A 17185-nucleotide genomic window follows, 5' to 3' on the forward strand; every position below is an offset into this window, starting at 1 on the left:
AAAAAAATGCATAGTTGGAAGTCAAATTTGGAAATCAAATTTGGAAATACCCACCCCTTGCCACTTGATGGCAGTGACATTTTCCAGTAAACGAACTACACTGTGTTTGATATTGCCAGTCTAATTTTCTCCAAAACATATGTGCAGTAAACATATTATACAAAGGTATAACAATACCATGTTTTTAATATAGTCAGTGAGGACTTAGAAAAAATGTACATTGTTTTAACATAGTACTGTGAAGTTAAGCAATGGACACTAAAAACAGTAAATTCGCCACAATTAGGTTTATAATTACAATTAAGAATGGACATATCCTTTACTAATGGACTTCTGATAGAACTTTCTATTAGCAGCAGCACCGTGGGAAGGCAGTGGAAACTATCGGAAAGACAGCGACGCGCTCCTGTTGGGCCGCACCGCGGCATTCTGACCCCAGGAACCACCTCCCTACTGACCTCGCCAGAGTGGGATGGTGTTTGGAAATGAGCAGGGAAAACCGTTTTCCCCAATGCCCACATCATGTGTAACCTCACAGGAAACAAAGAGAGACAATACATCTCATGAGACTAGGAAAACAGGACAAGTGAAGAAACTCCTTAACTGTCTAAATTTCTGAGTAATAACAATGTAGAATAAGGTCAGAAATGCAGTTTTAGAATCAAAAGGAGAAATGTGAATTTTATTTTTATTATTGTGACACCCTACAAATGGTACATTACTCCATTTCATAAGTTCTGATGGTGAGTTTTAACCTACTATAGGTAGCATAATACTGAAGTTTATAAATGTAGCTTTGATGAAGAAGCAGACCTACTACAATAAAAGCATTAAATATTTGATCTGAAATCCAAAGATCCAGGGCAAAGTCTCTGCCATTTATTAGCTACAATCTTAGAAAGCAGCTAAGCCTGAATTCCAGTTTTCTTATACAAAATGGGGACAATAATATCTCAATCACTAGGTAATTATGAGGATAAACTGGAATATATACATGAAAGTATTATGAATAATATAAAATGTTTGTAGTAGTATGATAATTTCTCAGATATGATGCTGGATTTAATGACCTAAATATTTTAAATAGTATATTATTTATGTTTCTTAAAGACCAAGCACACATATATTTTATCTGCAGTAGTCAAGTATTCTGTAGATTTTCATCATAATTATTCCACTGCATTAATTTGGGGCTGTGACACACTGGTATTAAATATGACATATAATTTCCAATTTATGTCTGAGTATTTCCAAGTCAAAATAATTTTAAAAGTTTAATTAAAAAATAATTTCTACTAAGAAGTTTCCTCACTTAGGTGTTCACCTTGGCTTGTAAAGCACAGGCCAATTCAGACTGCAGACTAGAATGCTCCCGAGTCTCAGGCTCACTCAGCAGGCCAGAGGGCAGCGATGATTAAGGATTACTAGAGCAGATCCAAGCTTGCCAACACTGCTAGCTAAACTGCAGGTTTCCAAGGGGCTGTCTTAAGGGACAATTTGCTCACAAAAGTACATGTGTTAAATTTAAACAATTTGTCAAATTTATATAAAAATATGCCCTTTTCTCCTACTATGAGTTATTAATAATATTTGCATTGTGAGCAAGTGGTAAGAATGTGAGGTTACTCCGCATTACCATAATCAACATCATACTTTACCTACATGTTTCTATTCCATTTTCAATGTGCATCCACACTTCTAAGAACAACACTAGAAGGCACATGGGATTACCTATATTTTACTGCTAAGGAAACAGATTAAAAAACCTTGAATAAGATCCTCAAGTTCACAGGACTACAACTATAGCAAATAAGAAGTCTCATCTTTTTCAGTTCTTGTCTAGAGCTATTCCTTGTCAGCATCTGTGAGTCTTTCCGATACTACCCAAGTATCCAGGATGGTAAGAGACACTTTCTAGTTCCAGTTCTGGTAGGCTTAAGAGCTAATAACTAAAGTCATGCCCCTCCATTTAAGGAGACTTAGAATATTTCCTTGGATTCCAGAAAAACACAAATTTTTCCTGGGCAACTGATTTCTTTGAAGTCTTATTATGCAAATGAGAATAATGGTACACTTTCTCCATGACTGTGTACCCAAGTAGACGAATGGATTAATAATCTTTGTGGGAAGGTTAAAGGGACTGAACTTTATCATAAAATGTCTTTCCAGCTCAAATGTCTTTCTGGGTCTAAAACTATCATCATTAGCTACTTCATAGTTTCTTTTATAAGAAATGCAGAAATAGAGAAGCATTTGTATATGCTAAATTATCACAGTGCTTAAAATTATGTATTATTTCACCTTATGAATACTTATGCAACTTTAAGAACTATATACTACTTGGTTTTAGAGAGAATAAGAAAGCTCCTAAGAGTCACTATGGTTTATTAGAAAGGCTACAAAGCTGTACAATCTCTTATTGAATTAGAAATGTAGTAACAGATCGAAGCAGTTGTTGAAGACAGCACTCGATGGTTCATTAAAGTTGCAAAAAGCAATGCTTGAGTGTGAGCAGTCAGAAATGCTATCAGAAAGAAGAATCAGAGACATCAAAGCAGTCACCTTCTACCTTTAATGATGTGGATGCCCGCCAGGCCATTGAGAGCACAAACTAGCTGCCGGTGCGCTTCCTCACACTCAGTAGCACATTTCTTCTGCAGAGATGTGAGAAGCTCTTCCATTGTCATGGTGCTGAAAGAAGAGGAAGGCTGTTCAGAACTAGAAAGAAAATGCGGAGTGACAGTAGTACATCACATAAAACCATCAGACTCTTCCAGAGTCTTTGTGGCATCTTTCTCTTCCCCTCCACTCTTATCGCGATCACTTTCAACTCAATTACAGTCATCCTCTCTTATCTGTAAGGATACATTCCCAGACCCTAAGCAGATGCCTGAAGCTGTGGACAGTACTCAACCCTATAAGCCAAAATATGTAAGAACAAAAGCCTTTCGCATCTGGAATGAAGCAAAAACAAAACAAAACAACAAAACTCTACAGAAGTCCAAATTTGAAAAGAAATGCTCAAAACCACAAAAATAATTTTGATGATGTGACGCTCTTTCACAAATGGGATTCTATACCAAAGAAAAACCACCACACACTGCTAAAAATAACTGAGAACTCAGGGACTAGGCTGTGAAACTCTGGGCTAGGAAGTTACTTGCTTAAATATCATCTATCACTACTATATTCTCAGTTGCAGCAGAAAGAAACGGAGAGTAAAACCTCTTCTGGAGTGGCAGGAACTCCCCACGAACGGCCTGTGGGTGGCAGCAGGCCTGCCTGAGCCTCAGCAGCGGGTACAGGATGGAGGTGACAGTCCTTCTGTCCAGGCTACTGAGCTTCAGAGCCCAGTCAGAAATCTTCCTGAGTTTGATGACCGCGTCCTGGCAGCACACCTCATGCTGCCGGTGATAGAAATGTCTCTCCACTGGAGAAAAGTGGAGCCAGTGGGTTTCTTCTGTCTGAGGAGGTATCTGAATCTGTAGATGGGGGAAAAAAAAGATGTCACCTAGACATTTAACTGTCCCTCCCATCTCTTCTTTTTCCTTTGAATACTACTAATCAATATAAACCTAGCGTACTGACTTGGTCAATCACATCTTTCTTTGCAGACCTCCACAGAATCTTGGCAATAAAGCTGTAGAGGGGCTGAGGCCTCTTCTTGCAGTAGGGGCGATAGAGGAGTCGGAACCACCAGTGTCTGACACAGAAAGGTTCAACACCAAGAAAGACCACTAATCCAAAGAGATCTGAAAAGTAAGAAAAAAAAGTGCATTAACTTCTACATTTCTTCGTGACTATCTTGAATAACTACGTGCACAGACATTACCTACCATATAGTACTTTCCATGAACTAACATGTGGATTATGCAGGCTCTTGAATCTGAAAGTCAATTCCAATTCAACTTACATTTGCTAAGGATTTATTTTGCTATGCATTTTGTGCTAGGAGCTAGTTTTAAACATACGCGTGTGTGTGTGTGTGTATCATATGCTAAAACTTATAGATATAATGTTTGCTAGATCAGGAAAAAAAGATAATTACAAAGGTGGCATGGAAAATATTCTCTGATCTAATAATCTTCAAACTCTTTGATCTAATAATTCTACTCCTAGGAAATAAGCTTAAGACAATGATAAAAGATACAAGCGAGATATACCTACACAGTGACAGTTATAATAACAATATATCAAATAAAAATCACTCAAATAAAGGAATGATTAAATAAATTATGGTCTCCCCACCACCATAACACAGACTCCCCCCAAATCCCAATGCAGCAGGTCCTGTGTTTGTTATTTCTTATGTATTTCTTGATTAGACACTCAATATTATATTCCCCCCTTTGCCCACTTAACATTATACTCTAAGCAGTTTTTCAGATATTCATAATGAATTTTTAAACATGGAAAACAGCTTAGGATACATTAAGTAAAAAATTAAAATAAATGGAATAGAGAATTATGCATGCAGCATAAACGTGAATACATGAACATTTAAAAGGTTGGAACAGTGGTTATGTCATCAAATAAAGATTATAGCTCAGTATAATTTTCTTTATATTTTTCTGTATTATTAAGTATGTTCATAATCGGCATATATTCTCTTTTAAAAGCCATACAAAATGACCAACAAATATTTAGGGTGAATTTAATGCCTCTGATGGGTGAATTAAATGACTCTGATGGTTCCTGAGACTTAGTAGTATCTGAAAAGAACCACTACCTAAATGCAGGTATACACAGATCTACATTTCTTGATCAAATCAATCCAATTGCCTATGTGTACCTCTTCTTTGAGGTCCCAAAGATACCTCAAACCCAACCTGCCAAAATCAAATCCATTATTATTTTACCCAAACATGCTCTTCTGCTAGTGCTATTCATTGGAGACATTTCCACTGTCCTTGGAGTTGTGCAAGTCAGAAACCTCGGCATTTCCTGATCTATCACTAAGTCCTGTTTGTTTCTCCTTATCCACTCTGTTATATTTCCTCGAGACAGCCTGGTCCAAATCCAAAATGCCCGCACTACTTGCCTGGATTACTCATTGTAGCCAGTCAACTGCAGCGTCCTATCCACGGTGCCCACTTGTAAACCGTTCTCCACATTGCAACTAGTGATATTCTGAAATATAAATCTGACCATCAGATGCTCCCTAACCACTTTGTTTAAAACCTTTCAGTAACTCCTACTGTTCTTAAGAAAAGAAATACATAAAATTCTTTATCATGACCTGTAACACCCTCCACTGTCCAATGCGTATCTATCGATTCCATCTCTCAACCTACCATGCTTTCCCAGCTGTTTGTACCCCAGCCATGATGATGCTCTTGTGGTCTCCACCTGCCATGTGATCTTTAGATTTTCTGTTCCTCCACATAGAGAATTATTCTCCACTCTTTACCTAGCTCATGTTACTGGTTCTGGTCTTCTGGCAGTTCTCACATCCTTCCGCATCCCTTTTATGTGATGTCATGGAAACAGATGTCTTTTTTTGGAAACTGTTATAGTTAGAATTATTTGTTTATCTCATGTATGAAAGTTATCTTGATTGCAATCTTATCTTTGTCTAGGTAGTTATTAAGTATTATCTTCTCCCCTAAACTGTAAGCTTACTAATGTCAGGGACCTTGTAAATTTTTTGTACATTATTATATCTCAAAAAGAATAAATGAAGGAATAAACCATAAAGTACTTAAGTTATAGTATACATTTTTGAGAAAACTAAAATAAATGAACAGATAAATGAAAAATAAGAATAACACACACAGCCATGGAAGCAGCTATCATCATTGAATATTTATTATCTGCCAGGAACTGTGCTAAATGCTTTGTAAACTGTGTTAAACTTAATCTTTAAAACACCTTATTTTACAAATAAGAATTTGAATAATTAGGCAATTTATTTATGGACATACAACTAATGTGTCAGTATGTGGACCTAGGTTTGTATATCTCCCCACACCAAAACTAGGTATGAAACTATACAAACAAGCATATTATATGGGCATGGGGTGTGGTGGTTGTGGGGGCAGGGAGCAGTGATCTTGCTAGTTTGACTTTCCAAGGGTAGTCTGACCTTCTATCAGCTCGCCTATAGTAACAGACAAAAGGCCTGGCAAATTACGGAATGAAAATACCCTTGCCTCATTTTCTTGCTTCATATGTGGCCAATCTGGAAGTCACAAGACTGCTGGGTTGTTGCTAATTAATACACTATCAAATCTGATTTATCTCTATCAGTCTAACACACTGGTTCTCAACTGAGGTGGAGGTAGAGGGGTGAAATTTTGTCCTGCAGGGGACATTTGGCAGTGTCTGAAGCCATTTGTGAGTGTTTCAACTGCAGGAGTGCAACCAGCATCTGGTTTGTACAAGAAGTTAAATATCCTAAAATGCACAGGACAGCTAACAAAACAAAACAAAACAAAAACAAAATAAAGCAAAATAAAAAAACCTATCTGGACAAGATGTCAATGGGGCCCAGGATGAAAAAATGCTGGTTTAACACAAAAAGAAAAAGGATGAGACTTCCACTTCCAAATACAACATAGTAATTCACAGCAGGCTACCCCTCCCACTGCCCACAACCACAAAAAGAACAGATGAACCGCAAGAGTCAGAGTGTTAAAGACATCAGAGAGCTATGGGAGCAAAGAGGAAATATAAGCTAAAAACCCAGAACGTCTGGAAAAGCTCCTTTTTAGGTAAGGAGGGCAGGAAGGAACTTTTAGAGGTGATTATCTTGATCATGGAAATAGATTCATGTGTATACATGTATGTTTAAGGTTTCTAAATTTTACATTTAAGTATTTACAGGTTTTTTTAAAAATTTGCACATTAGGTGCATGTTTAAAGCAGCCACCTTTTTAAAAAGATTTATTTATTTATTTTTAGAGAGGGAAGGGAGGGAAGGAGAGAGGGAGACAGAAAGAGAGAGAGACATCAATGTGTGGTTGCTGGGGGACATGGCCTGCAACCCAGACATGTGCCCTAGCTAGGAATCGAACCTGCGATGCTTTGGTTCACAGCCCGTGCTCAAAGTATTTACAGTTTTATCATATATCATTTATAACTTAATAAGCTGGTTTTAAAGACATTACTCAAGAATTTGCTGAATGGTGACATGTGCCCAAAGTACCTGCCAACATCTCACATACCCAAAATAACCTCCAGAGAATGAGGAATTGTTGCTCACGTTCTTTCAAAAAATTAACATGAGAAAAAAATAGCAATTTTCTTTTTTCTGTACCATCTACGTTAACTTCTGAGCTCAATGAGATCTTAGTGGCACCTAAACATCTACAATTTGAGCAGTTTCCAAACATAACAGCAGACCACTAAATCTGGCCTTTTAATTCACCCTGATATTATAATATATGTATTTTATGTAAGTCACCAAAATTATTCAAATATTTAAGTATATATTTATAAAATCTCCCTAGGTAACCTTTTCCTTCCTAAAAATAATTGTCAAAAAACATACTTTTTCTCAGGTCACAGTATGGATGTTGGTATTTTTATTTTAGCAGAGTGGTAAGTTTCCTGATGAACACAAATACACAAAAAGCTTAAATTTTCAGGGAGATAATTTTTGAGGATGGATATTTGCCATCATACTTCAAGAATATTTATATTTTATAATTTAACTACATTTTAATGACAGCTTTTTAGGAAACTTCTTATATAAAACAACATTTAAACTTTTAGTTTTAAATATTCACAAGTTAAATAAAACTTTTAAAAATTCAATATCTTTTCTTTGGAAAAGTAAGTTATATGAATGAGATTATGCAGAAACATAAGTTACAACGTATGTGTGGAGGGAGGGGTGAACTAGACAATCTAAATGTCTAAGGAGAGGAACAGCTGAAGGAATAATGGTATAACTATATGGTATGATATTACATAGCTATTAATGTTTCATAACTTTTACAATTAATAAAATAATAGTCCACTAGTTGTGAATTCAGACAATGAAAATTATGATCCTATTTTTATAGATACAGTCAGTTAAAATTAAATCCCCCCCCCATCAGGTTCTCTGTGTTTTCTCCCCACTACTGGGGAACTCTGAGTTCAGCTCAGACCTAATCTGCACTGTTGAGGCAGCACAGTAACTGTTCAACTTAGGACAATGGGACTTCTCACTACCCGTCTGTCCTCATGTCTGCAAACAAAATCACCCAATTCCATTTAAAAAGATACATGCTCTAAAGTACTAGGAGTCAAAAATAAATACATGTTTCATCACTTCAGTAAGGGTTTTAGTAAGGGTTAAACAGCCTTTAGTAGGGTTGATTTTTCTTTAAAAAATCAAGCTTCTCAAGTACACGCAATGTGTGAGGAACCCATACGTTACCCTCCAGTCCTCTCTGTACCGGAGTGCCACTGATGCACCAGCGATTGATTCCACTCAAGCGCTGAGCCATTTCTGCAGCCTGATGAGACAGAGACATGGAATACAAAAGGAAAAAAAAAGACAAAATGCAGGAGTCAGGAATGTTTACTCATGAAAGCAGCCCATGGAAAGCTACACTTCAGGTCAGGCGCACTCGTTCTCATTTAGCAGTTTTCACACTCAGTGCTGACTGCCCTATTCCATGGGCCAACAACGTACAGCAGAGTGCTTCTCGTCAGATGCCATGTGCCCCCATGACAGGAAGGGTAGTTCAAGTATATGCAGCACGGAAAGGCTCCCTGAATGACTGACACATTCACACCCCTTCAGATGCCAGCCACCATAAAAACAGGTGTGATTCAAAAATTTAGGACAGGCCAAAGGAGACAGAATGAAGACACGTATGACAAGGGCTGAATCAAAATTCCACCTTCTAAGGCAGCATTATCACTACCATCTAGTCTCTCTGATGAAAACTGCCGAAGTCAACTCTGGCCCAAAGCTATCGGAGACTATGTGATGCTTACTAAAGCCCCCAAGTACAGTTTCCTTTGATCTTCATCACACATAAATTGCCGTCTTATTCAAATATACATCAGCATTGCGTACAGAGCAATACTTCACAAGTACCGAAATAATTCCTGAGAGTTATGCAGTTCACAGCATAAGAGGAAAGCAAATGTAAGTGTATTTAACAGCAAACTTTGGCAATAGCAACATTGTGGGCTAATGACGCTGAAATTATTACATCTTCTATGGACAGCTTCTCCCAATCCCTTCCCCCGACTCTTCCCCAGTCTCAAAAAATACAGCAGAAATCCTCACCTTTACAGCAGGACACTCAACCATCTGAGCTTCATCAAGGCAGATCCTCCACCACTCCACAGCGACGAGGGGGCTGGGGATGGCCATGTAGCGCTTCTGGTTCCGTAAGCGACGCCCGTCCTCGCTGTTGCTGTGTGGGATATCCACGTAATTGAGTTCTGAGCGAAGGACATCATAGGTGATGATAACTATGTCCTGTTCTGCCAAAAAATGAGGCTGTAAGAAGCCGTCTTTCTTCACTCCTTGATATACCTAGGAAATGACCAGCACAGACACACACAGTTAACTGCAGAAAGGCTCTCAACGATAACTGAAATAGCCATGCACTTACACCCTCACTGAGCCTTCTCCCCTTGCTTAGGAACAAAGATGCTTTGACATACATTCCATTCCTGTCTAGAGAAAAGACGCATTTTCGCGTGGGAGACTAATAACAGAAGCCATGTAAAAGGAACTGCAAACGAAGTAAATGTGACAGCATCACAGTGGAAGGACCAGTTCTATGGCTGAGAAGGTAATTTGGAGAGGAGTTAAAATTTGAGGTGGATCTTGAAGAACACTTCGGAGTTCTTAAGGGGAAGGAAAGGGGAAAAGGAAATGACACATAGGTAGGTAGGCAGATGGAATCAACAGCATGTACAAAAGCACAGTGGCATGAAAAACTAAGAGAGTAAGATCTATTATTTACTGAACTTTTTATGTTTCAGACACGGCTAAGCTTTAGCTACCTTCAACAACAATCCTGGTTAGGGGCTGTTACTATTCCCATCCCACACACGTAAGAAACGGGAAGTGATTTGGTTACAACTGGCAGAGCCAAGATTCAAACTAAGGTCTGTTTACCCCACAGGAGAGAGCTCCTCAATCACAAAGATGGTGTTTTGCTTATTACTGCATTCTGTCTCTATGCCTGTGATAGAGGCTGAAATATACAAAACCTGCAACAATGTTTGAATGGAAGGAAGCAAAGAAGAACTGAGTGTAGAACACTAATAAATGTAAACAATAACACTGAATGCCCACATACCACGTGCCAGCACTTTAGCAAATAATTTAATCTTCACACAGAACTTAGCACGGTTCCTGGCACAAAACAGGTGCTCAATAAATATTTGTTGAAAAAGCGAATTTTTATTTTACAGATGAGGTAACTGAGGCTTGCTTCAGGGGATGATTCTGGAGCTAAGAGACGGTGGAGCAGACAAGTAGCTACTATCACAGAATGCTGTTTTTTGAACTGCGTTTCTCTCCGAGTATAAATGCTCAAAGACTTTTTCATTTACATGATAAAGAATTTTTTCAAAAGCTTTCACAGCTTTCTGCTCAAGTACTTAGATATCAGAAAAAAATAGTCTATTGTTCTATTTCATATTCTTAATTTCCCCTTCAAGTTCTGATTTAATATTATCTCATTAATTTCTGGGATGGACAATAAAGAGACAAATATCATAAAAACTATCCTAAAGTAGCAAAAATTTACACTTTCCTATTCCTTTAGGGAGCCCCAACGGCCTTACCAAGACTCGAAGGGATGAGGATCTCACGTGCCTGTTGATCTCATCCACCCACTGGTGGCAGATGGAGCTGGGCGAGATGATCAGAGTCGCTCTTGTCGACACCGGCTCCATTGCCACGAGGCAGTGCGGGCAGTAGAAAGGCTTAATCTTCAGGTTCTTCTCTTCATAATTCACACACTCTGCGTGCTGCCACAGGTGGCAGTTCAGGCACTGAACACGAGGCTTACAGTCCACATGGTCAAGTTCACCACATATACACTCAAAGCGATAATCAGACGAATTATAGACACTCATGACATTAGAATGTGGTGCGTCACCGCCTGCGGAGTTGAGAGGTTTGGCTTGGTCCTCTGTTGCATGTTCTTGCTGGACGTCAAGGGCACACGTGCTTTTGGATGTGGTAACATCAGTAATTCCGGAGTCACTGGTAGCTGGACCGCGGTCTTGTGAACTGAGATCAATGCCAGGTGGACCTTTCCCCTTCTTTGTGGGTGAAATAAGCTTTTTCTTCATCTTACTCCGATTTCTCCTGGGCTTATCGTAGTAGTAGTAGGGGTCATCGTCATCATCAGAGGAGTTCGACGGCAAGTACTCAGAGTCCGTGTCTTTGCCCACTGACTTCCTGGGCTCTTTCTGGATTTTCCTTGGACTCCATACTGCCTATGAAAACCATTACTTAATCAATTTATTTCAACAAGTTACAGTTCTGAAATTAAATTCCCAACTTTATTCATGTGCTTTACGTAAAAATCCTGCCACTCTGTCCTGAGGAGAACCACTCCTGATCGGTGGCTTTCAAAGTGCCCTCTATGAGAACCCTCCCCACAGTCTGCAGGTCAACGAGAAAAGGAAGGCTTCCTGTGTAAGTAAGACTTGGAGAAAACAAAAATTACGAAGATAAAGAGAGCTACTAATACTTTGGTCTTAACCTTTTCTAATTTATAGTCTGCCTAAAACAATAAAAAACTAGTAGTTTATAACACATAAATATACAAACCAGGGCAATTACAAAAACACCAAGGACAAAAATACAACATTTGAAGAAAGGGAAAGTGAATCTACTGGCCATTGCATTTAGTGAATAAAGCCAGTCTTTCCTTTCTACTTGTGTCACCTCCTGCAATTACTTACTGAACGCCAGTTCTGTGTGAGGCTGGAGGTGCACACGTGAGGGATATACAGCCCCTGCTTGCAAAACGGTGTGTTGGCAAAGAGAGGGCAGTAAAATGTAAAACGACTCCACAGGAATGTGTAAGAGGGGCGTGCCACTGCGAGGAGCCGCGATGTGAAGGCAGGAGCCAGTAACGGCTTCCTAGGAGGGCTGTCAGAGCCCAGGTGGAACAGAGGAGCTGGGGCACTTCACATGGAATGAATGGTATCAATGGAAAGAGACTGACAGAAGAATTAGTAAAAGCACAGACGTTCAATGCAGTCTTCTGCCCTGGCTGAGGGAAAACTGCCGGAGACTCCCTGCTCGAGGAAATGAACCTTTTTATGTAGCGCTCTTCACGGCAGCCAAGCTGGCAGCTCCCCACTGGGACTTGCTGTCATTAGTCTTTCCTTAAAGAATGTGCACCAGTTTGTAACTATCTTCTTAAGAGCAAACTGAAATTAACTGCCCGAAAGAAGCAGTTTTATAACAAAATGTAAAAATTTTATAAGATGACAGATATGGAAAAAGTGAGAATTTATATAAAAGATTCAAAATGTATATAAAGAGCTACACACATATAAGGTATCATTAATATTTTAAAAACATAAAACAAACTTGTATACCGCAGACAACAGCATAGAGAAGTTAAACTTCATAATATGCTTAACCAACTAATTTTATTAACTCAACCAGTAAATATTTGAGTACTTGCTATATGCCAAGCATTCTTCTCTGGGTTTAATGGTAACCAAAATAAAGTTTTCACTCCGAGGGAACTTGTATTCAGGAAGTAGAAAACATCAGCCGTAGCCCTGCGTGCTGTTCCTACTGGTTTGTTTTCTATCTTCAGACTGTGAGAGCCACACTGCCAGCACGGGATCTGCCAACTCATTCCGTAAGGCCTCACACTCAGCTCCTTAATACAGGCTCGGTTACCTGCTTTTTTGTTTTATCATGTATATCCTCTTCCTTGTAATTCTTCCCCAGTGTAAAGGTCCCAGAAAAACCATGGCCTTTGATCTGTTTCACAAGACCTTCAAAAATTAAACACTTCAGCATCCGCTTCAGAAGACTCCTGTTACGCTGCACATCGTATCCGTACATAGAACTGACGTACTTGTAGATGGAAAGGATGGACACGCCCTTCTTTCCATTCATTTCTTTCACAGCGGTCAGGATCATCACACGTGTAGCTAAACGCAAAAAGATATGCCAACTCAGTCAAAATAATTAAAAAGAAGAGAAAGCAAAACTCAATTCAGCTTATTGTATTGTACACTGAGGACCAAGTTAACAGAAATCAAAGATCTGTTGAAGGTATGCTATCTATATACCGTCATTTTGAAGAACATGCAATAAAAATTTATCTCAACACATTTAGAAATAAATTTCTACAATGGAAATAGCTTAAGAATTACCCATGAATTTGTTAGTTTTTCAAAGCAACTATTCTTTAGATTGTAAAACAAAACCTCTCAAAATTATTTATGTATACGCTATTATTAATAAGGGAAACATTCATTTGCTAGCAGAAATTAAAGTAACTATGCTTGAGAAACACAGTCTGGTTTAAATTGTAAGCTAAAGAAATTTAAATATAATTGTAAGCTAAAACTACTTAGACCAAGTTAAACAAAAAAACTTTACTTTTGTTAAGATACTATGATGTATAATTGAACCCATTTACACAAAGTATAAACTATGTAAAAACAATTACTTATAACAATTACAAGATACCTATCTATTGAAAGATGATAAGAACTACAACAGAAAACACTGTAGAAAGATATTTTATTTAAGAAACTTCATACTTACGGGGGCACTGAACCTTTTCTTTTGGTCCAATATCCACATTTGGATTGTCTGTGTGTTTTGCCCGTCCTCCAGAGTGTGAGGGAATGAAGTAATTCACCACTTCTCCCTGACAGAAACGACATTCAGCGGTCACACAGTGTTTTGCTTTCAGTACTTGGAAATAACTTTAATAAGTTGCTTATTAAAGTTAACCTTCCTTCTATTAAGAAGAAGCCAGAAAGTTGTAAAAAGTTATGAAAAAAGGGTCTAAATATTCTATTCATACATACAAAACTTGTTTTTTATTTCACTTTTTGAAGCTGTGCATATTATCTTCAGTTATCTAAATGTTAAGTACGGACATCTGCAATTAATTTTTTAAGGCTGATTTAAATAAAGAATTAGCCCACTCAATTTATAACAATGCCAAAAGTAACTTAGAAGAAAATGCCAGAAAGTCACTGATAGTTACAACTGTATACTCCAGCTCATTTTTCTACAAAGAAAATAGACATTTTCTATTAGCTTCTCAAGTCTGAAAGGCTAACTTGGTAAACTTGACCCTCTCAAAAGATATACAATCACTAACTAAGGTTGTGGACATGGTGAGCCCTACAGGTAATTACAGTTATACCCTTAACTAGTAGCCTAATTTCAGGATATTTAATTTCAGATTTTAGATTTCATTATGGAAAAATATGAACTCTATTTCCTCAGTGGATTTTTTAAAAAAATTCCACTAGAAAATTTATACTTTGACATAGATATGTATTTTGGAACAAGGACTTAAAGAGTTTATTTCATCTAGCACTCTAATTACTAAGCTACACATCCTGTAAACAAAATTCTAATTATTATATTCTTGATTTGCATATCTGAGATTTGTACAAATTTTAAAAAACAGTTCTCGAAAGTATTTAGTGGTAATATGGAGACTTGTTATATTGATGGAATATTTCAGTAACAGCATTTTCCTAAGGGAGTTTCTGTGGCAACTGGAAGAAGCTTGTTAAATGACAGAACATCCCCCTTCCCAGTTGGCCAACATCAGTTAAAAAACCCTGCCAGGTCACAAACATCCCATTCTCTGTACCCGCTTGAAGTTAACGAACAACTAATATATCCTTAGTTGCAGCACAAATTGTAAGTGTTGACTTAAGTGCCAAGCAAATGTTCAACATATGATGATTTATGAGAACATATGTCCCCTTCTTTCCCAAGCCCTACAGCAGTCCTACCTCAGGAACAGTCAGAGCATCTTGTTTGACATCTTGTCGAGTATGTGTCAGAATCAGAGCCAAAACCTCCACTGTCTTTCCAAGACCCATCTCATCTGCTAAGATTCCGCCAAACAACTGTGGCCCAGTACTTGGGTACTCACGGATAATGCTAACAGAAGAAAACAAGAAAAATGCATTATAGGACCACAAATAAAAATACTGTGCTTAAAGAGAACTGGAAAAAAAGGCATAAAGTTTAACTTTTAAAACTACATTTTAGGGTGAAACAATTCAAATCCCTATTTCATGAAAGAAAGAACTGAGATAATCAAGAAGCTGCCTGAGCAGACAACTAAGTCTACAGACGCAAGAGCAGCATGGGCAAATGGCCATCATTCTCCTCTTCTGAAACAGAAGGTAGTGTGCCCACCTTCCTTCTATGACCTTTATGGATTTGGGAATAAACAAATTAGACAGGCAATAACGACTGATTCACTAATCAGTCGTGTTTAGTGATTCCTAAAGCTCTTTTATAATAGGCACTGAGAAATTTAATGAAAAATATAAAAACTGATCCATAATAAGATGACTTTTTACTTAGAATTATAATCTATTTATGTATCAATAACTAAGCATCTTAAGTCTCTTTTATAACATTTATTTACTGAAAAATAACAAGTGCTATTAATTCTATAGCTATCCTATCTATAAAAATGTCTAATAAGATTTTTTAGTATTCCTTCTTGAGGTACTGCCAAGGCTAGAGACATATATGACCAAACTCATCTAGATTTTCATAATATTCATTCATTCATTTATTAGAGAGAGAGGAAGAGAGGGAAAGAAACGTGAATGTGTGGTTGCCTCTTATGTGCCCTGGCCTGCAACCTAGGCATGTGCCCTGACTGGGAAATGAACTGGTGACCCTTTGGTTTACAGGCTGGTGTTCAATCCACTGAGCTCCACCAGCCAGGGCCATAATATTTTATCAAGCACATAAAGTTTTGCCATACCAGCCTGTATATGGATTGTAGTAGAGTTTCAAACCCTCAGATGTAATGATCTCTCGCCATAGGAAGTGCAGGCCATTTTCTAAAAAAAAAAAAAAAAGAGAGAGAGAGAAAAATATATATGTATAACCATAAAACAAATTTTCTTTCTTTTCTTTTCTGCTAGATCATGATATTAAAGTAAAAATAAGTTAACAGACGGTATAGCCTGGTAAGCCACATACACACGGGAAACAGACTAGGTAGGATCCCTTTCACTCTTTCTTCAGATATTATTCTTTAGCTTCCTTTGCTTTGGGCTCAAATATTTTCAATATAAGCAAATGATAAGACAGAAAAACCAAGTATAGCAAGTAACAGAGGATTAACAGTAAAAGAAAACTAGTACATGTAATCAACTCCCACCCAATAAAGGAAAGCAGCGTATCCTCTATAAATCCTTCAAAAAGTTGCCTAAAGTCTTTAACACAACACGCCTTTGCTACTAGGATAATCCATTCATCCAAATCAGATCTAGCCTTTTATATGGGCCTAAGCATCAGCTGAAAGGCTTACTTAACTAGGAAAAAACATCTAAAACTATAATACTGGTTTCAACCAGAATTTTCCACTATCCTTTCCTTTAATATTTTAAGGTGTTTCAACCAAATGCCAAATAGGAAGTGTGCCTCCACCAACCAGTGAAACACAAATAATTTTCTGTTGCCTTCATTAGGGATTAATAGATGAAATAGGAATATAGATACACAGGGTTTAAAAAATGGAGCAATTAAAAGATAAAAGCTTCAATTTATGGGAACCATAAGGAACAGAACTACTAACCAGCACATGAGATTTAATCCACAAAATCCAGTCAGTGGACAAGAAAGAATGAATTCGCTATACACGGAGCATGGGTGAATCTCAACAACACTGTGTAGAAAGAAGCCCACTCTCCCCCCACGCCAGGGGTTCAAGAGCAGGGAAAACTAATCTACGGGGACAGCAGTGGCCTCCTGAAGGGGGTGAAGTAGGAGACCTGACTGCGCCATGAGGGAACTTTCTAGGGAGTTAGAAATATTTTATGTCAGCACTATATGACATAAACGTAAAAAGAAACAGGTGACCAATTTTAACAGTCTAGCCCAATAGGACCAAAATATTATTTCAGTATGTAATCAATATAAAAATTATTAATGAGATATTTCACATTTTTTTGCACTACTTGCAATATGGTACCTGTTAAACTTAGGGCACATAACTGGGACAGCCACATATCA

At 37.8% G+C, this 17185-nt stretch overlaps 1 protein-coding gene across 5 annotated transcripts in view; it reads right to left on the reverse strand.

Annotated features, from left to right (window-relative positions):
* SHPRH (SNF2 histone linker PHD RING helicase) overlaps positions 1–17185 on the reverse strand; it is a 72677-nt gene that overhangs the window by 42410 nt on the left and 13082 nt on the right. For all 5 annotated transcript variants that reach the window (XR_006786133.1, XR_006786135.1, XR_006786134.1 and 2 more), the window contains exons 5-14: positions 15930–16008; positions 14935–15085; positions 13718–13823; positions 12839–13095; positions 10750–11409; positions 9233–9484; positions 8369–8447; positions 3589–3752; positions 3226–3482; positions 2570–2691 (exon numbers count right to left, since the gene is read on the reverse strand). Coding sequence is in view for 2 of the 5 variants with exons in the window: in XM_045843003.1 (XP_045698959.1) it covers positions 2570–2691; positions 3226–3482; positions 3589–3752; positions 8369–8447; positions 9233–9484; positions 10750–11409; positions 12839–13095; positions 13718–13823; positions 14935–15085; positions 15930–16008 (2127 nt within the window). In the remaining 3 variants the exon portion in view is untranslated. The remainder of the gene's footprint in view (positions 1–2569; positions 2692–3225; positions 3483–3588; positions 3753–8368; positions 8448–9232; positions 9485–10749; positions 11410–12838; positions 13096–13717; positions 13824–14934; positions 15086–15929; positions 16009–17185) is intronic.

The sequence above is a fragment of the Phyllostomus hastatus genome, unplaced genomic scaffold, assembly GCF_019186645.2.
Source record: "Phyllostomus hastatus isolate PE091 unplaced genomic scaffold, TTU_PhHast_1.1 phas_contig_40, whole genome shotgun sequence".
Taxonomy (NCBI): domain Eukaryota; kingdom Metazoa; phylum Chordata; class Mammalia; order Chiroptera; family Phyllostomidae; genus Phyllostomus; species Phyllostomus hastatus.